Raw genomic sequence first — 24138 nt, 5'->3', positions numbered from 1 at the left:
TGTAGCTGAATTTCATTGTTCAGAAATTTAAGTCTTAATACTGTTTGCACATTTTACATTATATTGACCTATGGAGTCCATGATTAGTACATAGGAAAATAAAGCCAGCCTTACTGATCTAAACTGTTTCTATACTAGTATTGTTATTATTTCAAGAATATCCTTAGGTTTTGGTTGAAGACAATTCAAGCGCTCAAAAAAAGCTTGTTGTACAATTCAGGAAGGACAATGCAGTAGTTTCACAGTAGAACAAATGCTTTGTTTTTAGAAGATTCCACCTTTAATCCCTGGTATTTCCAGTTAAAAAATTCAGTATGTAATGAGAGAGATCTCTGCATGAAATCTTAGAGATTCTGGGCTAGATGGTCCAATACTCTGACTCAGTATAAGTCAGCTTCCTAGACTGAGGGTACTGCTTTGGAATGCAAATCAGGAACTGTGTGATTCAGTGCTCTGCCAGATCAAAAAGCCCCGGTATGCAGAAAAGTAGCTCGTTAGGGAGATCAGGGTAGACTCCTTCTCACTTCTGATGTAGTGTACCACACATATACAAAGTATAAGTATTTGATATATGAGACAATGTAAACTGACTTCATTCTGAAGTGATGCAGTCTCAGCAGATTATATCAAATGACTTTTTCATTTTTTCATGTTTTTATTTTATTAAATACAAATACAAACAGAATTAAAAAATAAAGATATTAATATCAAATGACTTTTTTAGATCATTTCAATGTTATTCATATGATGGTTTGTATGTATTAACAGTCAGGGCCTCTGAGAGCAATTTTATCAGGGGGTACAAAGTTTCTTTGGGGCCCCTTTGCAAAGGGAGAGGGGTAAAAGAGCGGGGGAGGGTGGTGATGGGCAAGCAGAATGGGGGCAGGGAGGGGCAAAACAGGATAGGGGGAGAGTGGAGACAGCTGGAAAAGTCTTCTGAGCCCAGGTCTACCCACCCATGTGGCATCGGCAGATAGAAACAGTAATATGGAAAACCAGACACACTCCTAAGCATATATGGCTTTCCAGTAGGTGCAGCTGCATACTCATGGTAGTGTCCCCAGCATCCCATGCAGGCAACATCTGAATAGATAGGAAAATGTAAGAGCCCAGGAAATTTCTGGGCCCCCTCCTTTGGCTCCTAGGCCTCCTTTTTGACCCTGGGCCCGGGTACAAATTACCGCCCCTCCTAGGCCTGTTAACAGTTGCATTATGGATTTCATAGAGTTATGCAACTGAAAGAAATCAAATAAATTTTCCTGTCCAGCTTGTGCCTCACCAACACCCCTCAAGGAATTCAGTTAAATAACCAACCCACTGCCACTGCCTTGCAAGCAAATGTTCTATAGCACAGATGTATTTTACCATGTTATTAGTTGCTGAAAAACTTAACAAAAAGAAATATCCTATAATTTGCATTATTGTAAAATATTCATGGCTTGAAGTATTGTAGTGATATCATTAATCAGCTTCTCATGTCTAGGAAAGTGGATTTGAGCAACAGACAAAGGGCCCAATCCTATCCAACATTTCAGCGCCGGTGCAGCTGCAATGCAGCCCTGAGGCAAGGGAACAAATGTTCCCTTACCTTGTGGAGGCCTCCATAACCACCCTCCCAACACCCCATACACCCTTAGCATACACCCCATTGGCACCACTACACCAGTGCTGGAAAGTTGGATAGGAATCCTACATGTGTCTACAGAGAAGTAAATCCCATAATTGTCAATGGGGATTTGACTCCCCATCAATTGTACTTCCTATCAATCGTACTCGTCAGGAAAGTGAGATTAGGATTGCAGCCTAAGAGCCCAATCCAACCCCTCCACTCTCGTGCAACCACACCAAAAGTGGGTGTGCTTTGTCCATGGGGTGGGGGAGGCTTCATAGGTGAAAGCAGATTTAAATCCCCTTACACTTTTGTAAGACTCCTGCTTCACAATGGGTCTCCTCAGACCTGTACTAGCGATTTTGCTAGCACAACTCCAAGAAAAAGGGAACAGGGAAGCTGCAGGAAGCAGAGAAGCTATCCAACTTTCAAGCACAGGTGTAGGATCCAGTATGCACTATTGTCAACCAGTTTTACCCCTCCCTGCCCTTCGTCGCCTCTCCCGCTGATTTACCTGCCTCTGCGGGTGGCAAGACAACTGACAATGCAGTCAAGAAGGTGCTGGCTTTCCCACTGGCATCCCAGCAGAATGCTACTGAGCATGCTGCTAAAAAGCGCTTTATGGCACTTTTGCAACAGTTAGCACTGGCAAAACACTTGTTCTGCCAGCGGGAAAGCACAATGGAATCTAAATGCAGTTTATACGCACAAAATCAAGGTAAATGGATAAATAACAGACTCCTCGAATAAACATCCTGGGCAAGAATAATACATTTGTCATCAGATTAGGAGAACGCTGAGGAATGAATTACACATATAATTGCATTAAGAGGGTATTTAAGACCAGAAACTTTTCTTTATAGAAATGAAACAGAACAAAGGAAGCAGCTGTTGGTTAACAATTCAGACTAAGGACCCGATCCTATCGGGCCTGTGCAGGCGCCGAGTGTCACAAACATGCCATAAGGCATGCCTGCGACACGCACCGCCAGGCTGGGAGGGAGTGGAGTGGGAGAATCATCCAGAGCCCCATGTTGAGCCTCCCAGCCCAACACTGCTTTACATGGCTGCTTTACACTTCGTCAGCTAAATAGTTTTCTTTTCTTAAGGCACTTTTCTTAAGGCAGTTTTATTCCTACATTATTATTCTTCCTTTACAAGGCTGTGAGACCTGGACTTTAAAGAAACAGGAAATAGACAGTTTTACCACCCGCTGTCTATGTAAAATAATGTAAGTTAGGTGGTGGCAGTGATGGAGAAATAAAGATGTATGGACTCAAGCAGATGAGAAACCACCTTCAGTGCAGGTTTTAAAATCTAGGTTGTGCTAGTTTGGCCATGTATTGTGTACGAACAACTCCTGTATAATCAAGCAAGTATAAGATGCCAAGACTATCATATGTTCAGACCATCTTGGTCTGGAAAAAGACCAAGAGGAAGACCAAAGAAAAGATGCTTGATAACGTCCTAGAGGACTTGAAATATGCAAAATGTGGTTTACCGACTGCCACACCTTTGTCAATATTGCATGGGATGGCTTAATATAGAGCAGTGGTTCTCACACATTTAGCACCGGGACCCACTTTTTAGAATGAGAATCTGTCAGAACCCACCGGAAGTGATGTCATGACTGGAAGTGACATCATCAAGCAGGAAAAATTTTTAGCAAATGTAGGCTGCAATCCTACCCACACTTACCCAGGAGTAAGTCCCATTGACTGTCGTTGTTAAAAGAATATGCATAGTATTTTGTTAAAAGTACAGGTCTGTCACATTTCCCCAAATGCAGTCAGACCATGGTAGCATCAAGTCTAATACGTATATTAAAAATAAAATATTGAAATGCTTGGGGATCCACCTGAAATTGGCTCGCGACCCACCTAATGGGTCCCAACCCACAGTTTGAGAAACACTGATATAGAGGATGTTGCTGCTTAGGCTGCAATCCTAACCACACTTTCCTGAGAGTAAGCCCCATTGAACAAAATAAGACATACTTCTGAGTAGATCTGGTTAGGATTGTGCCCTTAAGCTTAGAATGCAATCTTATTTTCAGACACCGCAGTCTACTACTGACTATAAATGACTCTGGAATCTTTTTTTTTCCTTTAGAGTTTACTGAATGGATTAATGTGCTATAAACCTGATGATCCAGTTGAATATCTGGAAGAATGTTTAGAGAAAGTGAAGGAACTGGGAGGGGCAGAAAAAGTGAAATGGGACACTTTTGTCAGTCCCGAAAAAAGGACTCTACCTCCTCTTAATGGCAGCCAGTCAAGAAGAACATTTTTCAGGAATGGTAAGATGCTGTCTCTCTATATATATCATATTTAATATAAAAATATATTATATTTTTTCTTATTTCTGGTTGGATTCCAATGAGTAATTGAGAATAATATTAGAGTCTGGGTAACCGCTACATAATTAGATTTTTTTTTCATGTTGCCATTTGATCATTTGATTTGATCAATTTGTTCTAGCACATCAATGACATGTGGAAAGATCATGACTCACTGCTTCGTGGCTTGTACAGCATCAGTGATGTGTGACAACGTTCAAATGAATGGTCATTAGCTCAGATGCTTCGAAATTTGCCTCATATTGATTTGAGGAAAGTTCATATTTATTGCTTAATAATGTCCATCTACATACATATAGTCAAATGTCCATGAATTCTGTACCAACATATGTTGGTGGTGCATTCTTTATTTTTGGAAAAAGAGAATAAAGTTTTCTATATATCAGCAGGAAATGATGTTAATTTCCTTACAGTGATGAGTCTGGGACTGATCTACATACCTTTAAGTTAACTAGCATGGAACATTATATAGAAATATGACTCTTGCTGAAATTTTCCAAAGCAATATAAAGATTAGCTTACTTAACCCACTTAAGCACTGACATAAGGGCAATGCAGCTCTGAGATAAGGAAACAAACATTCCCTTACTTTGAGGAGGCCTCTGTGAGTGCCACCCAATTACAGGAAGTAGCACACATCCCATTGGCACAGCTATGCCAGTGCTGGAAAGTTGGTTAGGATTTGGGCCTTAGGGCTCAATCCTATCCAACTTTCCAGTGCCAATACAGCTGCAAGTGCAGCCCCAAAGTAAGGGAATAAAAGTCCACTTACCTTGAGGAGGCCTCTGGTAGATCTGTGACTGCCCCTCCACAGCAGGATGCAGCAGGATGTTACAGCACATGTCCCATTGGCATGGCTGTAACAGCACTGGAAAGTTGTATGGAATTGGGCCCTTGGAGCCCATTCTTGTCCCCCACCATCCTCTGTTATGCAGCTGTGCTGATAGAGCTCACACTGCATACAATGGTGGGGTCACCCAGACCTGGGAGAAGTAAGTAAAAATATGTTTTCTGTAGGCTGCCTGCCTATTAGTGGGTCTCCTTGGACTTACAACAGCTCTTTTGCTGGCATGTCCAACAGCTCTTTTGCTGGCAGGGGGCATGTCGGGCTGAGGAAATGGGAATAGTAGCTCAGTAAGCACTGCCGCTACCAAAGATCTACCCTCTCTCATTTTTGAAATGCTCCCTGTTTGCCCTTGAACTACCCCCAATCCTCCTGTGGTTCTCCCACTCCCACCCTGCAAACTACATCATCTGTGACTTTACCTGCTCTAGTGTGGTGTCCAGGAGCCACTGCTGCACGTATGGGTCTTATGGCTCTCCAGCCATAAGATGCTGTGGAAAGTTCCATTGTTGAATAGAATGTTTTTCCAATTGGATGTAGAGGGGACTGCACTGTCAGCAGTGCCCTTTCTCACAAATACGCAGTGCCTAGCTGTTGTATACAATAGCTGGTTGGTACTGCCAAATATATGTAAGTAGATGTTAGAATGCTAGGATAAAAAACACTATAATTTAGCTACTGTATTAAACTATGCTAAAAGCTGACTGGGGTAGCATACAATGCAACATAAAATGCTGGGATAATACAGAACACCTGTAAGAAGTAGCTAATTCTTTTGCTATTGTAAACATTTTAAGATAACTTCAAGAAGTGTAGGGAAGCCCTTGGTTTTTCAAGGCAGTTGGTACTTCTCATACTTTGAATGCATCATAGACCATAATTAGATTAAAACATATAAATTATGTCTGGGGATAAAAAAAACAGCCACTCCGGAATAGTGGCTTAAAATAAATTTAAAATCATACTTGCAAATATGAGAAATTTATTAGCCAGGAAGAGTTTTTATCTGCCTACACGTCCTGTGTGTCCTTCATATAGCTTGCTAGGCCCATCACAAGATGGGCCTAGCACGCTGCTCCCACAGTATAAGTCATTATTTGATGTAGACAAATAACCAGTTGCGAGGTATGAATAAGTGTCTATACACTTATAAAGGTTAATACTATAGTTAACTCTCCTGGCAGCATTTGTGCTCAGTTAATGAAACTAGAATGCTGCCTCATGAAGAAAAAATAGGGAATTTGAAGAAAATCATCTACTTATTGGCTTGCTCTGGCATATTTTCATGAAACAGGAAAAATACTTCATTTTGAACCTTGAGAAGTTCAAGTGGCATTATGGATACAGTACTTTGCAACTCATTTGATTGTGCTGCACTGTTGCTTTAAATCCTTGGGGGTGCTGCTTTTCCCCTTCCTATGTCTTGTGGCTTCCTTAATTCGCTCAGCCAACCACAACACTGCAGTCTCCTGACCAGTTCATTTTTCTCTGCTCTATTATCACAACACAGCAGACTAGGTGCTTGCCACTAGTTTGGCAAGTTATTTCAAACAATGTGGGATTCTTCATCTCTGCAGCTCCTGGCCATTTACGACTCTCTTGTCTGTCCATTTTCTCAGTTTTCTATCTCCGCTCAGAGTACAGCCCAACCTGACAATTTTAGTGCCTTGTCAGAGAGCCGTGAGATGAGAAAGGTTGAAAATCACTGCTCTGTTCCCACAGACTTCATGTGGTAGTGGTGGAGCAGCTCTCTTGGAGCCCATCCAGGTAGGAAGTGGCCCATGGAGAGCCCCTTGAAGCTTGGTGCAGACTCTTCTTGTACTCTTTTTATTTCCATGGCTCTGGAAAAAGTTGCTCTAGGTCCTTGTTTATTCTGTCTTTTGTTTCCTAAGCCTTTCTGTATGCCTTGCCTTGGATCTCAGCTGGCAGCAATTATTAGGTTTTCCTTCATTTAGATTGGTTAAACTAGAGGCAGCTATTAAAACTGGTTTTTTTTTCCTGAAACGACAATGTAACAGTCTATTCCAGTGGCTCTCAAACTTTTTGGTCTCCAAAGCCCTTTCACCCCTAAAAGGAGTCTTGGGGAACCTGCTGGTACATGCATGCAGTTTCAGGGAGCCTCAAAGAACAGGCACGTGCACGGAGTGGAGCAGTGCCAAGCCCAACACCAAATACCAACAAAGAGCTGGAACAGAAGGGGAATGGGAGCGATAAACAGGGGGAGGCAGGAGGGAAGGATGAGCAAACCAGGCAGGCGGCAGATGGTGGCTAATTATGGTGCCCTTGTGGAACCCCTAAATGGGTCTCAGGGAGCCCTGTGACTGCGAGGAGCTTATGGTTGGCAACCTTCAGTCTCGAAAGACTATGGTATAAGCCTACAGCACCCGGTATTCCCAGGCAGTCTCCCATCCAAGTACTAACCAGGCCTGACCCTGCTTAGCTTCTGAGATCAGACGAGATCGGGCATGTGCAGGGTAACAGTTGCTGCGAGGAGCACACTTGGAGAAAAGCTGTTCTGTTCTAAACCAGCCCGGCCTTCTCCTAGCTAAAACTAGCTGTTCTATTAGGAAATATAAACTACTTTCCTTCAGTGGGCAGTCTACTTTCCTGTACAGCCAGAGATCCTTATGGCTCTGTGAATACCTCAGTGGAATACCTCAACCACTGACATAACCCCACCACAACACTTCTTGCTGCATTCCTTCCTCTATAGCAGTGGTGGCCAAACTCACCACTGCTGCACAATGGAAATGCAGTTCCTGTTCGGACCACATCTTACCATTTCAGCCAGACACTGACTGTATTCCTCTTTGATCGGGGGACAGGGACGCTCTGGGCAGTCGCGTCTGCTGTCCGGTGTCTCAGAAGGCCACATGACAGGACGTTCAGGCAGATGCGACTGCCCAGAGTGTCCCTTTCCCCTGGTCAAGGAGGACTACACGCGGCTCCTGGGTGGAATGGTCAGGTCCGCTTACTGGGCAGGCGTGTTCATCTGAACCCCGGATCTGGCCCCTGGGCCAGGGTTTGGGCAGCCTGCTCAATAGAATAGTTGAAAACATTCATTTGATTATTTTAACCGTACATCTTCTTTACCTATCAAACAATCAGACTCACATGCCAACAGCTCAATGTTTTAATAATGCAAAATGTTTCTTGACCTCATGACTGATAACAGTTTTATTTTGTCATTTTTTAAACTATTTTATAGTGATGCCAGACAATCCCAACTTTCCTTACCGCCGATACGACCGACTTCCTCCAATCCACCAGTTCTCCATAGAAAGTGACACAGACCTCTCAGAAACAGCTGAACTTATAGAGGAGTATGATGTATTTGATCCTGCAAGACCTCGGCCTAAAATAATCCTTGTCATAGGTAAGAAGAGAGGGCATAGAGAGGGCAGGCCAAGGGGGATCCTCCCCACCAATAATTTTTATTTTTTGATTAATTTCTGCCCAATATTTCATATACGCAACAAGGACCAAATGTGTACACCTGTGGGTCGAGCAAAAATGGGTTAATTGTGGCATTTAACCACATAGTTAAAACCACTGATTAACTGCTCAAAATGGATACTAGGGCATATGATAACATTGGAAGATATCAGACAAAGGTTACAAATGCCTCCATATCTCAGACCCTCTCCTAAGAATTTGGGACATGTCCCTCTATGTACCACAAGAATTATGAGAGAGTCTGAGATATGGAGGCATTTGTAACCTCCCCTCCCCCAGCTTTACCAATTGTAGCCCCCTTTCCAGTGCTCCATACATTTGAATGTTTCATACAGGACATTTCCGTTCATCGGTAAGGATAAATGGTTGCTTTTGGGAAGACTCTTGATGAGAGAACACAGTTCATCCTCTAGCTTAGATCCAGAGTCACAGAGGGGAAGATAAACTTGCCTTCATCAAAAGAGTTTTCCCAAGTTTAGCTCCTTCACTTATCTCCATTTAGCAGGAAAGTTCTAGAGAGAAACACAGTTGCTCCTTCTATGTACCACAAGATGCAGGGAAAGGGGGCAACACATTAATTTTCATTGAGTTCAGCAAAATAACTTGAGCTCTGTTCAATGCTGATTACCTTCTTTTAATTCTAGCACAAGTCCAACTAGATCATTTAGGGTTGTATCCTAAGTGTAGTTAGTCATGACTAAGGAATTGGTTGTGCCTAAATTCCATAGGTGTTCTCTTTACCCCAAGGAGGCCGACCCCCCCCCCCCAAGAATGCAGCAGTAGCTTCATTGGCACCACTTCATTGCTGCACAGGGGGCTGGTTGATTGACCTGCCCGCTGTTATTCTCCCACAAGCCAGGACTTCCTCAAGGAGATATAATGGGTAATCCACAGTGAATCTGAGATATATAAGGCCTTTGTGTTTGTTTAATATTATCCTTAACAGGTGGCCCAGGAAGTGGAAAGGGAACCCAGAGTTTGAAAATAGCAGAACGTTATGGATTTGAGTACATCTCTGTTGGTGAATTGCTAAGAAAGAAGATCCACAACACAAGTAGTAATCGAAAGTGGAGCCTGATTGCTAAGATAATTACTACTGGGGAATTAGCCCCACAGGTAAAACTATATTGGAACAATTTTTTATCTGTTTGTGTGAGATTCTTAATGCACGCTTAATGTGTTCAGCTAAGAAGAACTGATTCTTTTCTTTTTTTAACTGTACAAGGAAACAACCATTACTGAGATAAAGCAGAGATTAATGCAGATTCCTGATGAACAAGGTATTGTTATTGATGGATTTCCAAGAGATGTGGCCCAGGCTCTTTCCTTTGAAGACCAGGCAAGTGATTGTTGTTTTTCTTTAGAATCTTTTGTTGTTTAAGGGCCCAATCCTATCCAACTTTCCAGCACTGGTGCAGCCTCAATGCAGCCCTGAGGTAAGGGAACAAATGTTCCTGTGACTGGCCCCTCACCACATGATGCAGCGCATGCCCCATTGGCATAGCTGCACCGGCACTGGAAAAGTGGATAGGATTGGGCCCTAAATCTTTTAAGCTGTCAGTTTTAAGAAGGAAACGCCAGAGATATTCAATATTATTGTTAATTGAGTAATAAGCATTGTCCTTAATTCTTTGTGGATGTCCAATTGCAGGCTGATAAAGGGTCGTTTTCCTAACGTGCATTTTGGGAATACAATGGCTTCATCCTCTTGAGAACAGCCAGAATTCTGTCATATAGTGAACAATGAACTATTTCCTTGCTTATATAATTAAATCCTTCCAAAGAGAAAAGATCCAATTTCACAAATCACGTTTTTCTTACATTAATGCTTTTAAAAATGGAAGAGAAAAGGTTATTCCTTAATTGCACATTTTCAGTGCTCATTAGGAAGAAAACCATTTCAGCAGCATATTTTTTCACAATTGAAGAGAAGCAGTCTCAAGGTTATTTCAAATTGCTAGAAGAGAATTCAGCTTGGAAACCATCTGTGTTTTGTAATACACACAAGTTAGGTAAGGTGTACCTTTTATTGAGTCGGCCTTTTTGGTGAAACACGTAGAAAATGTTTAAACATCAGAAGGTTCTTTTCAAGTATAATAATAGGAAGGTATCATGATTTTGGAACCGATTTTGAGTTCATCTAGTAAGAAACTCAGAGCCCAATCGTATCCTTTCTCTCCCCCCCATCAAGGTCCAGTCAGCATGCTACTAAGAGTACTGTCAGACTGATGCTGACTGCTTTCCAGCAGCAGTCAGTACCCACTGAAGAGGCACTAGGATGTCAACTTCAATCAGACAGTGCATTGTTTTCTATTCAGGGTAGTAACTCTGTAACACACAGTGATTTACGGAGCAGAGTATCTTGGCTATAGAATATCTTTGTGCACGCTGTTGTGCAGGTAAAAGAGGTATTCAAAAGTGGGTCAGGACTGAATCTCAGGTGCACCACAGCTGCATTGCCTTGTCATATTGTTTCGAGCCCTAGGCTTGCACACAGCCAGGGCTAGGGTCTTAGATTAGATCCTACACTAGGCTTTGGAGATGTTACTTTTCCAAACCCCAAATTTTCAGTAAGCCCTTTCAGTCTCTCATCCACTCACCTTCTTTCCATTGCCATGGCACTCCCTGTGTTCTTTGCCTTGCCCCAGTTCCTTGTTCTCTCCCTCCACCTTTCAAAACTGAGTGGATGCTTCTCCCATGCCAATATCCACCCCTGTTCTCTTTCCAATTGGCTTAGATTGAAGGAAATAAGAGACAGAATGGTACAGTAGCAACTCACGCTGATTGGCCAACACCAGGTAGAAAAAGAAAAAGAACCATGACTGCTTGCTGGTTCTCCCTTTTCACTTGTTGGGACTTGAAGGTGGGTCCCATCTTGCAGGTTGGGGTTTGAGATGGGCCCCTATCCTTGAGAAACTGAAGATCATCTTTGCATTTTCAGCTTTACATTAAGGATTCAATTCTGATTTTATTTCTTTCTTACTAGTGACTACTTCTGAAGTAAACATGAAGAAAGGACAGGTTTATGAGAATTTCAATCATTTATTTTAATATATACCAAATTATGAAATCCATGGAACTGGCATATATTTTGTCTTCTGATTAGGACCAGCACGGCAAATGCAGCATTTTGTTTGAGTCACAAGAGAAAGTTCAATTTCAAAAGCGGCACTTTTTTTTACAAGTACTCTTCAAACAAATTATTCTAAAGTGCCTCACAAGCACTAAAAACCTTAACAGCAATTTCTGTACTGTAATTTCCAAGTGGAATGGCCCATACAAAATATATGTGGAAGGCAATAGTCTAATGAGGCAATTTGATTTAGTTCTCAAAAAGCAATGCCTTATTAGAGAAGCTGAAGTACTTGAATGTCAGAAGATTCAGTTCAGTGAAAGCACCTCCTCTCCTCCTTCCTCCCCCCCCCAATTTGCTGCTAGCATTTGAACCCCCAGTGTTTTTATAGATATAGACACAAATGCTGCACGTAAGACCTGAACAGAAATGTATTTACATATTTACACAGTACTGAGGTTACTGGCAAATAGATGGCTGGTCAGTAAGCCTGTTTTCTCCTCTTATACCTCCTTATACCTCATTGTCATAGTTGTCGACTCACCTAGGGTAGGTTTCCATTAAAAATCCAGGCAGGGCTGGCCCATCCATGAGGCCAACTTTAGCTGTTGCATCAGATTGGGGGCACACTCTTTCCTGCTACCTTCTCCTCCTTCCTGCACTGGAAAAGGGAGAGGGGGACAGAGAGGAAAAGGAAATGTGGAAGGAAGGAGGTGGCGCAAATCCGGGGTGGACTGCCCCGAACTGCCCAGGAATGGGGCTAGAATCCTGGTCCCGCCTCCCACTCCATCCCCCACCTACCCCTGGGAATGCCTGCCACCCGCCCTTCCCCTGCCCCGAAATGCCTCCCTCCCACCTCCTCCCTTACTCCGCCAGTCACCCGCACCAGCCAAGCTTGGCTGGCACAAACTCACCCTGCCTGGGGCCCAAGTCGGCGCATCACCCTGCCCGGGCCCATATGTTGGCACGAAAGTGTTTTATGGCACTTTCGCAACAACGATGGGGCAGTGCAAGGGACTTGCGCCTGCTCATCTGCCAGTCTAGATTGCGCCCTAAACTGCCTTGCGATGCTTGCAATCAAAGGAATGAAAGAAATAGTGAATTTTCTCCATCCCCACTTTTTTAATGGACACCTATTGGTGGAGAGGTTCTAGTCTTTGTTAATAATTATGGGTACAGAACCTGAGGATGTCATGGAAGCTGGAGTGGTGGAAAAAGCTGCACTGCATCAGATTTTTCTCATCATGACGCTGCAGTAAGAGTGCCAGATTCTAGGTTGGTTTTATAATCAGTCCTTGAGTGCTGCTGAGGCATTGCTGTTTTGCAGTTGGCAGTAGAATTTAAATTGGTGGTTCTCTATGACATTTAATAGAGCAGTATATTATCCAGTAGTGCTGACTCCCTTGGTTAAGATCATTCTGTACAGTTACCACAAGTAAGTCTCATTTAGTGAATATCTCCGGGGAGTGTAGTTGCTTGTAGCTTCTGCCCTTTTTATAGCCTCTATCCAGTGTAGCTGGGGGAGAAGCTGTAGATTGGTGGCAAAGCTCTTGCTTTACATACAGAAAGTCTCTGGTTCAGTCTTTGGCATCTCCAGGTAGGGCTGGGAAAGATCCCTTATTGGAACCCTGGAAAGCCACTGCCTGTCAGTGTGCATACTACATTGTACAAAGGTACAAGGCAGCTTCTGTTCCATGCAGAGAGCAATGGAAAGGGCAGAACCTGCAAGGAGGAAAGCTTTGAAATCTTTAAAAAAGGGAGAAGCAGCACAGTAACCCTTAATGCGTCAATAATGCCAGTTTGCAATTGTGTTTTACTACAAAACAGTATTACAAATCAGATCTGAAAAAAAACATGAAGAAACAAAAGAGAAAACAATGGTTTGAAGAATACAACCAGAATTCTTCATTAAAAGTGACCAAAGACTTCAATTTCAGAGAAGAGAACTGGTGTAGAAAGTACCTCTAAGACAATGTGGCTTGCGCACTACACATTAAGCAACTCTGCTTGCTCTTGTGTCATTGGGAATTGAAGCCAAGTTTTGGGTCTTCCAGGTTAGCTACTAATTGAAAAGACTTCTGTGTATCTGAATATCACAGTTATAACTACAATGTAAAACAACTTAAATTACTTCTGTTACTGGAGGTCAACATTATAACTTTGAATGAGTCACATTCTTGTACATTTATTTACTATCTGTATCTATATGTTTGGGGCTTCGGTTCCTACTAATTATCTGTGCAAAATTAAGATTCTCTTTAGATGTTACAAAAGTGGCATGGGAGTTATTTTTCCATGTGAAAAATCCTAGTGATTTTTCTAGTGAATCACCTGCAGGACTAGCATGTTAAACCCATCAGCCAACCAGTATCTCAAGTGAATGGACTAAGATTTTATTATATTTTTCTCTAATTGCTGTGACTTCGTTTTAATTGATGCTATGTAATATACAGTATGTCTTTGGAAATTAGCATGAGAGGTTTGTACATCATAACTGGCTTGAAGTTATTTACGGACAGCCATATCCTCATTAATTGAGTCTAAAAAATAGGCCCCCTTCTGGACAAAATAGCAACTATAGTACTTCATAAAATGATAGGTTTTAGGGCTAATGGAGATAAAGAAACAAGAATTTGCTAGTCAGCGACTGCTATGGGCTGCATTGTAATAGAAAATGTTGACAATACCACCAGCATGAGTAGTATACTAGTTTGCTTTAGATTCCCCCCTCCACCGCCAGCAAGGCCTGCTAGGTGAACTCAGAAATTATCCCATATCGTTTCGATTACCTCTGTGCTTCAATGAGCACATGCATTTCCATTCCAGAACCCAGAATTATTCACCTTAGTAGAGAGATGGCTGCTCGAACCTTGTGTTCCTCAGTGCATGAAGAGCTTGCCCTGTTTGTTTAAGGGAATGAGGAAGTCTTCTTTTTAGAACCCCAGCACATGCAAAGGGATTGTTTGTTGGGGCAGTAATGTGGGCCATGAATGAGAGTGAACTGAGGTGCAACTTACAAGAGAGCTAGTCGGGGGGGGGGGGGAGAGAGGTAGGATTTTAGAAAACCAGTTCAGATTACTCAGATGAACTACAAGGGAAGATCTGTGCTTTTCATACTTTAATTGAGAGCAGCCACAATTTGTGATTTATTTATTGAGTCTATTTATATATCGCTTTTCAACAACAAAAAATAAAGTTCACAAAGAGGTTTGCACAGTAAAATAAATTTTAAAAAAATTATCCCCTCTCCCAAAGGAGATCACAATCTTTAAAACTCTCTCTCTCTCTCTCTCTCTCTCACACACACACACACACACACACACACACACACACAGACACACACACACACACACACAGAGTGGAAAAGATGTTGTGCTAGAATGCATAGGGGCAGTTGCTGTGCATCCAGTAAATATAAGGGAACCATAATTTAAAAGGAGCCTCTTGACCTAGTCTGCAGAGGCAAGGATAACCTTAGCTTACATTCTGTGAGATGTTATACTGAGCAATTCTGTCTAGCCCCAATAGCCATTGAGCTTTTTGCCTGAACAGGAAATTAAATCCCTCAGCCCTTGTTCAACATTCTGACCATTAAATGACTCTGGCTCTTCATCAAGACAATGGGCTGTATCTTCAAGTAGCACTCATGCAACAGCATTTGCACAAGTCATCTTTTCTATCCCCTTCTTCCTATTGCAGTTATCCGAAACCTCAGAAAAGCCACTCCTGAAGGATCTTTGGGGAGGGAGTTGGGCTGAGGTATGGGAGCTGCAGTGCGAATGAGGAATCTCTGGAAACTGTGCACAACACCTCAAACAGTGCTTTTCAGTGAAATCAGCTCACGTGTTCAGGTCCCAGACATAAAATGCAGAGTAACCAAATGATAAAAGACAAAGACAAATGTAAAGTCCTGCATGCAGATACAAAAATCAGAGCCACAAGTACAGAATGGAGAGATGGGTGCTGTAAGAAAGGAAATTAATGCCAGGGCAAGATAAAAAAGGACAGCCTCATTCCCATAAGTCACAGAATTAAAATACTTCTCCTTTTCATTTAAAATGGCACATATTTTTAAATTTAGTCATTGCCGTGTATATTTAGAGTAAATGTATTCCAATTTTTATAGCAATAGTTGTCGTTTGCTATTTTGTCATTGGAGAAACAATCTTTTAAAGATTATTTATTTATTTATTTATTTATTTATTTATTTATTTATTTATTTAAGGGATTTATAACCCGCCTTTTCACACCGCTTGAGAGCCGTCAAGGCAGCTTCCAAAATAATATTTAATACAATAAAAACAATGCTAAAATAATTAAAACCATAAAAACAATAAGACTCAATTGGATCAGATGTTTCATAAAAGATGTTTCATTTGTTGCAGTGATATCTAAGGGTGTGCAGATAATTTCCAATATGTGTGATCAGTTCATTGCCTTCAAATGACTCTCAGTGCAATGAAAGCTGAAACCTGCTGCTGTCTTCCAGTATCAAGAGGTGGGGCGGGGGCTTCACATGTCTGGTCTTGAACTGCGTCATTCAGATCAGAATTTGGGCAACTGCGTGCTACTCATTGACTGAAAAAAATCTTTTTTTTAACTTTTAGATTGGGGTGATTGTAAAAAAAGAGGGGGCATTGACCCCTTGTGTCTCAGATGACCATCCCGCCCAGCTCTTTAACATTTTTGCGCCCCTCTTATTTTTGTGCCTGGGTCACATTCCCCATGTGCCCCACCCTAGTTACACTTCTGGGGAGACATGGTTTGGCAGTGGCATCTTTGAAAAGTGCTAGTTGTCTTAATGGAGTAGAAGCTGAACATGAACCAGCTGCAAACTCTCAGTCACTAATGCATTGCTGGGTAGCTTTAACAGAGACATAGAGTCCAAATCACAGAGGTAATGGTTCTACTCTATTCTGAAGTAGTCGGACCTCACTTGGAATGCAGTTCTGGGCATCCACATTTTAAGAAAGACGTTGATGAGCTGGGATGGGTTCAGAGGAGGGCTTCTAAGATGGTGAGGGGTCTGGAAACTAGTCCTATGAGAAATAGTTAAAAGAACTTGGTATGTTCAACCTGGAGAAGCAAAAATTAAAGGGAACTATAACAGCATCCTCAGATATCTGAAGGGCTGCCACAGAGAAGAAGGGAAGTACTTTTTCTCTGTGGCTCCCGAGGGCAATACTATAACTAAGGGATTGAAATGATAGGGAAATAGATTTAGGGTAGTCATGATGTAGAATTTCTTAAACATAAGAGCTGCCCTGCACTAGAACAATCTGCTTCATAAAGGAATAGGCTCTCCCTCATTGGAAGTTTGCAAGCAGAGGTTGGATGGTCAGGGTTGCTGTAGTTGCTTGCACTGAGCAGTGGGTTGGACTAGTTGATTTCAGAGGTCAGTTCCAACTCTTAACATTATAAGGTTTTGTGAAAAAGTGACATGCTTGTAAGATAATCAGAAATATTATTTTGTAGGATAGGCATGTGACTTTCCCTAATCTACACGGTAGATCAGTGTTTCTCAAACTGTGGGTCACGACTCACTAGGTAGGTCGTGAGCCATTTTCAGGTGGGTCCCCATTCATTTCAATATTTTATTTTCAATATATTAGACTTGATGCTACCGTGGTATGTGACTACATTTGGAGAAATGTTGTGCATCTGTACTTTTATAGGCTACTATGTATATGCTTGTAACAGTAAATGGGACTTACTCCTGGGTAAGTGTGGGTAGGATCACAGCCTAGGATTGTTAAAAAATTTTCCTGCTTGATGATGTCACTTCTAATGGGTCCTGACAGATTCTCATTCTAAAAAGTGAGTCCCGGTGCTGAAGGTTTGAGAACAACTGCAGTAGATAATCTGTTTTGGCCCTTTTGACCAACTGAGTAGGGACCAGGCTTCTTAAAACCAGTGGAGAAATACAAAATAGCAGCCCAATTCTACCCAACTTTCCAGCACTGATGCAGCCACAGTGCAGCTCCAAGGTAAGGGAACATTGACTCACCTTGAGGATGCCTCCATGACTTCCTCCATACTGCAGTATACTATTCACACCCTGTTGGTACAGCTGTATTGGTGCTGGAAAGTTGGGGCACAATCCTAACCAACTTTCCAGCATCAAGATACGGGCAATGCAACTCCGAGATAAGGGAACACACACTACCTTACCTTGAGGAGGCCTCCGTGACTACCCCCCAACTGCAGGGTGCAGCATATGCCCCACTGGCGCAGCGATGCCAGTGCTGGAAAGTTGGTTAGGATTGCGCCCTTAGAGCCCAATCCTGAGCTCCTGTGGCATGTGGCTGCAGCAGCACAGAAAATGGCTGTCACCGCATCCTGCACACCCACAGCAGCCGCGGGCGGCACCTCAGGAGAAGGGGACTTTGTCACCTTTGCCCAGGTAAAGGGAGTAGCCCCGCAGTGGGGCGACTCGATTGACTGCTGACCAAAAGATCGGTGGTGAGGTAAGAGACTTTGTGTCAGGCGCCAAACCTGACAAGAAGGCTCAGGATCTGGTGGAGTGTCGCTCCACTGGTTCTGCCTCCCTCCCTCCCTGCTCCCACCCCCAGCACGCCTTGCCCACCCTCTCCTGGTCACACCCCCTCCCTGCCCTCTCTCTGCCCTCCGCCCACCACCCACCTCCCTGGAACGCGTCTTCCCCGCCTCCCCCCCCCCGCTTTCCTCTCCTCTGCTCAGCTGTCCATGCGCTCGCCCGGTGTTAACGCTCACAAACGTGCCTTATGGCACGTTTGCAACAGTGCATGCCGGCGGTAAGCTGGCATGTTAAGCTCAGGATTGGGCTCTTAGTTCAGATTGGGCTATAATAGTGCAACCTTAAGCGTAATTACTCAGTAGTAAGTCCCACTGAGCTTTGTGGGCCTTAGTCCCTCATAAGCATTGCCTCCTAAGTGGTCTCACTAGCTCTGAAACTGGTGGGAGTTGTGAAGATTAAGTAATTAGATATAATTGATTACACAGAGGTACTTTTATATTTTAAAGGCAACACAATTGCTAAGTACTGCTATAATTAATATTTTACTGACTATCACAACACAATATGCCTCATGCTATAAACATCCAGAAACCCCAGTAGCTATAGCTGCTTATTCTAGTGCTGTGGCTTTTCATGCTCTGAAATAGATTCAGTCCTCCTAAGGAAAATGTCAGCAGTTTATTTAAAAGACTGGAGGCTTGAAGCTTATTTAAAAACCAAACAATGACTAAGAAGTTTTTTGATAGTGGGTAAAGTGATTTGGGGGTATGTTAAACCTGTGCTGCATGAATGCAAAATAATTCTAATGTTTGCGATGGACTCCATTAATGCCACCATTATATGCAGAGGAGGAATATAAATGATCCAAGTTGGAAGTAGATAAGCATGATGGTGGTTAGAATTTTTCATTTGTAAGCAGTCTCCTTCTCAGAGAGGCAATAGCTCAGCTATGCCAGTGGAAATTGCATTGGAAAAAGCACAGTGTGTTTAGAAATAGATGGATTGCTACACTTCCCCATATACTTGTGCTTTCTTTTCTCCACGTTAGCTAAGCCATAGCAAGAGTTTAAAGAACATATGTCTCTGAAGTAGGAACACAGCCATTTACTCTGGACATAATTTGATCTGAGAATGATTTGCTGGTGATACACATAGGACTATATGGAAAACATTTTGTACTCTGTACTTTTTCTGGTTGGGGGATACCAAACAGTCACCAGTGAATAGAGTCTTGCAACCTGAGATAGTTTCAACTGGAGATATTAGTGATTGAACTTTGGATCTTTTCTGCGTGTAAATTATGTGCTCTTCTGTTGACATCCTCAGGCACTAGGACTGTGGTGTCTAACACAAGAAGCAGCCACTATGTTTAATGGCATATCAAGCCTCAACTTGGTTGTGAATATCACCTGAAGCCTTGCAAGCTTCTTTCTGCAGGATATCCATTTTGGGTTTTGTACCACACTGATTGATCTGTAGAGAGCTCGTCCTTGCCTTGAAACTGTGGATTAGATTAGATGTCCTATTGGTTCCTATTCAGTTGTATGATCAGTTGTATGATCCTGCAAAAAACGTAAGGGACATCCTGTCAAATGAGCAGCATGATTTGTCAATTCTTATTCCAAGCAAGCATACAGTGGTTATAAAAGAGACATAGGACAAAAAATGTCTACTCTGGTTAGCAGCTTCTCCATTTCTATTTGCAGAAAGCTTACCTATTATTCAAATTATTGCTAGTCCCTTCCTATACTTTACGCTTTTTTTTTCCTTAATGCATATAGGTCTGTTGGAAAGCAGCCTGTTATTGAAACACATTGAAAATTGTAGATGAGGAGTTGTATAACGAGACTACCAATTGCGCTTTACAGGCTGGTGTGCAAATTTTTCTTTCCCTGCACAGGAAGCAGGAAAAGCTGGTTTAAAAAATGAGGTTATTCTACCATCCTGTAAATTGGTCCTAGGGCTGATGGATGGTTTTTCCTTGTTTGAACGTTGATGGGAGGGTAGGAAAAGAGGGTCAGAAATGCACTGGAATTTTAATAACCAATATAAGAAATCAGCAATGTAATGCAAAGTAATGAAAGCACTCTGTAATGAAATCTGGTGTGCCTGTTAAAGCTAAAGGGTGGTATAATTCAGAGAACAAGGAAAAGATAAGCATTTCAGCACAACAGCTAAGCTAATGCTATCCCTATAGTTTGTCTTCACTGATTGATTGTCTGCTGTTGGTGATAGATGAATGGAGCATATCTTCAGGTCAACTAGGAAAGAAATTGTTTGGCTTAAACATTGTCAGTGCGTTCCTCAAAAGTAAATGCCAATCGTGGTGGTTGTATCGTACATATAAGAAAGATAATATATAACTGACAGAATGACTGTCAGGAATGATAATAAGGTCTCAGCCAGCCAAGATGACAAAAATCAACAGGCGGATACCTTGTCTCCTTGTAAAAGCTAGCTGCAGGGAGGTGGATCTGAATCAGGACCTTATTACAGGTGGAGGGAGGCATTAAGCTCTTCTCTCCTCTTCTTCACTATATTCTTGGTGAAAATGATTTCATCCTCTCCTAAGCTTCTCTTTGCTCCAATCAGAAAAGTTTTCCATAATGGGGCAAACAGCAGGGTTTTTGTTTTTGTTTTTTTTGGTGGGAGGGAATATTCATCATGAAATGGTTCAGGAGAACAGGTTAATTCTGCTTCCCATAGTTCCAGTGTGAATCATTCCTCCACACTCCAGAAAATTTGCAAAACTTTAAATGCAAAGAAAATATAGATCTCCATTGTCTTGTATAATTCGTTCATTAATAAACCTGAGAGGCAGGATAGAATGTTTTCAAGATGAGACTAGAGCTTCTCACCAGTTAGCCTGTGGGTGAGCTGCTGCACACACAAGGCATTGCCGTGAGCCAAATGCAGGATATTTATTTTAACGTTCTCAAAAGAGCTTGTAAAAGATAGTAACAATATGCTTGTACATGTTAACATACTGCCACTAACTCCTTTTATCTTTGTCTTCCATAAGCAAAGGTGGCCAAAACTACCATTAAATTGAGAGAAACTGCCCCTCCAAGTCACATAATTAAGGGCGCAATCCTAACCCCTTATGTCAGTACTTTCCATCATTGGCATAGCGGTGCCAGTGGGATGTGTGCTGCATCCTGCAGTTGTTTGTCACTCACTGAGGCCTCCTCAAAGTAGGGGAATGTTTGTTCCCTTACCTTTGAGTAGCATTGCCCTTAAGTCAGTGCTGGGAAGCACTAAGGGGTTAGGATTCCGCCCTAAGCCCCCTTTCTTCTTTGCTGTTTTGAATCTACTGTATATGTGAGAGTGACCAGCATCAGGTTACCCTGATCTTTGGGACAAAGATTGTGCTGGGATTCCAGCCCTCACTGTGTGTTGGACCGCTGCACCTCCCTCATGCTTATGCTTCCATGTTTACTGCGCGTCCACCTCCTCTGTGCTTCCTCGGCAACCAGCAGCAACTCCTCCAATACCTCAGCAGACTGGAAAAAAATTATTTAATGCATTTAATATATTTTAAGAAGAAGAAAAAACTATCATTATTGCAGGGACTTTTTGGAGAAAGCATATTGGCCTATAGGAAGGGTGGGAAAAGGCGGAGTTGTTGCACAAATTCAGACTCATGTGGCAGCTCCTCCTTTTTCCACTCTATGTTACCCTATGAGAGCATCCTCTAGAACAGGGGTGTCAAACTCGTTTCATACCGAGGGCTGAATGTCATTCATGATGCCTGCTGAGGGCCGGAAGTGAAGTCATTAGGCAGGAAGTGATGTCATTAAACAACTCATGACCAAAAATAAGCACTTTTTCTCACTTAGGAATTCATTAACTACAAATGACAGAAGAGAAAACAAGCAAATCTTTATCATATTTCAAGATATGGGAGAGCCCACTTTTCATGGGGGCTGCCCTTTTAGCAGTAACACCTCAGCACTGCTCATCAGCTGAGAGCCTGAGGGTTGGATAAAAAGCTTCCGTGGGCCGCATACAGCCCCTGGGCCTTATGTTTGACACCCCTGCCCTAGAAATTCCATGATCATGTTGGGGCTCTTAGGGGATGCATCCATTTGCAGATGGGATACCAAGCAGCATCAGCGGCACAAGACTGTCAGCTATCTTGAATCATTTTTGGCACTCCAAAGGGTTCAGCTCAGTCAAGGAGGGGGACAGATGTGCACCTTTGGGCCTGCATGAGAAAACAGGCTCACCCAGGGCTTGCTTCACCTTTCTATATACTGTGGATGTATTTTAGGCCAAAATCCTAACCAGCTTTGCAGTACTGACACAGCTGTGCCAGTGGGGCATGTACTACATCCTGCAGTTGGGTGGTGGGCACAGAGGCCTTCTCAAGGTAAGGGAATGTTTGTTCCCTTACCTCAGAGCTTCACTGCTCTTACCTTGGTGCTGGAAAGTTGGTTAGGATTGCGCCCTTAGCAATTTCGAGTGCAGACATATAAATATATATATGGGAGAAGAAGATAAATACCTTTCATGTCGTCCCTCAGTACTAAAAAAATGCTAAGCTAGTTGCATATTCTCCTTGCTCCTGTCAGAGCTTACCCTGTTGCCATTATCAAAGTAAAGTTTAGCAGTGCTATACAAAGATGATTAAGAATTCACATTGATTTCGCCTCCTCAACTGAGAACAAAGGACATGCTTGATATAAAAAGGTTACGAAGAGTAGTCAAATCAAAGTGGTAATTCTTAACACTCCATGAATACTTTATGTGCAATTGGGAATGCATCGATGATGCTCTGAAAGTGCTTAACAAACATTAATGGATTTCAATGAATCATGAGCCTTGACAACAACCCTGCTAGGTTCCATGGGGAATTGTTGTTGGCTTTACAATGCAGGAAGTGAAAAGGTGACAAAGAAATCAAAGTTTTTATGAAGTTCTCCTAATATGTCTCGTCTTTTATTTTAAGAGGTACCTGATTTTAGATGCTTTTGAATTGCCTGAGGAATTACATGAAATTCAAAAGTCTTACAGCACAATCTTATGAATATTTGGCCTAAAGTAAGTCCCACTGTATTCAGTGGAGCTTACTCCCAGGTGAGTATGCAAAGGATTGCATACTTAAGGCTCAGTCCTATCTTGCGCTGGAACAGGCAGGCCAAGTTGACTGAGCTGTACCCAGCACAAGGTCGGTGCAGGCTGGAGCGCAATTTGGAGAAAGGGGATATTTATCCCCTTACCCTGTGTTGCATGCCAGCCCGCCCTATGGGGCTACTCAGATCTGTGCCTGCAGTTTCACAAGTGCAAATTGGAGTGGCCCATGTAGGTGGTGGGCCCAGGAACAGGAGTTAGGATCTGGCCTGTGCTGCTGTGGCTGGTCCCACCCCCTCCCAGGCCTGATATGCCTCCCAATCCGCCCTCTCCTACTCAAAAATTCCCCCTCCCCACCTCCATTTTGCTGCTCTGCCACTCTATCCCACCCCTGCACTGGCCTACCCAGGCCCGCACCAACTTACCCTGTCTGGGCACAGATCTTGCCTTGTGCTGGCCTAGCCTGCTCCTGAGTATACTTTACAGCATGTTTGTAACACTCAGTAGCTAGTGCAAGAGACTTGCACTGGTTCAGGGGAATACAGGCGGAGCCTATTTATCTGTGTTAGTTCCGTTCCGTGACTCGACGTGATTAGCAAAAAACGCATCGTGCTAAATTCCATAGAGTTACGCAAATACACTGCAGCCTGACATTTCCGGATGGAAAGAAACGAAGGCAGCTGTTATCAATCGCCTCCCCTCCGCTCCGTACTCAGCTCTCCCCGTTGCCAGCAATGCTTTGCTTGGTGGGAAGGCTTGCTTGTATCTGTGATAGCCTGCACCATGGGGGGGGGGGGTTGCTTGTGTCCTTGATTGCCCGCACCATCTCAATGGGGGGGGGAATTTGGCAAACACTCCCTGGGTTTTTTAAAGCAATCCTCTCTCCTGCCTCCCCCTCCATTCTCAGCCCTCCCCGTTGCCAGCTGCCCAGCTTCCTTCACAGTTGGGATGCTGATCTTTTAAGAGTCCAGCCCTATGCGTTTCTACTCAGAAGTAAGCTCCATTCCAGTCAATGGGGCTTACTCCCAGGAAAGTGTGGAGAGGATTGTAGGCTATATCTCATGCTTTGCTTGGTGGGAAGGATTGCTTGTGTCAGTGATTGCCTGCACCATGGGGGGGGGGTTGCTTGTGTCAGTGATTACCTGCACCAACTCAATGGGGGGGGGGGAATTTGGCAAACACTCCCTGGGTTTTTTAAAGCAATCCCCTCTGTTGCTACCACACCTGC

At 43.0% G+C, this 24138-nt stretch overlaps 1 protein-coding gene and 1 pseudogene across 1 annotated transcript in view; one reads left to right on the top strand and one right to left on the bottom strand.

Moving 5' to 3' along the window:
* Nucleotides 1–3724: 3724 nt before the first annotated feature.
* Nucleotides 3725–24138, top strand: part of AK5 (adenylate kinase 5) — a 110636-nt gene continuing 90222 nt past the window's right edge. The window contains exons 1-4 of the mRNA XM_066625457.1: nucleotides 3725–3908; nucleotides 8021–8188; nucleotides 9215–9384; nucleotides 9494–9607. Coding sequence (XP_066481554.1) covers nucleotides 3740–3908; nucleotides 8021–8188; nucleotides 9215–9384; nucleotides 9494–9607 — 621 coding nt within the window. The 5' untranslated portion in view covers nucleotides 3725–3739. The remainder of the gene's footprint in view (nucleotides 3909–8020; nucleotides 8189–9214; nucleotides 9385–9493; nucleotides 9608–24138) is intronic.
* On the bottom strand, nucleotides 7185–7304 carry LOC136649962 (5S ribosomal RNA; annotated as a pseudogene).

This window comes from Tiliqua scincoides, chromosome 4 (assembly GCF_035046505.1).
Source record: "Tiliqua scincoides isolate rTilSci1 chromosome 4, rTilSci1.hap2, whole genome shotgun sequence".
Taxonomy (NCBI): Eukaryota; Metazoa; Chordata; class Lepidosauria; order Squamata; family Scincidae; genus Tiliqua; species Tiliqua scincoides.
This window is presented reverse-complemented; position numbering and strand designations above follow the sequence as displayed.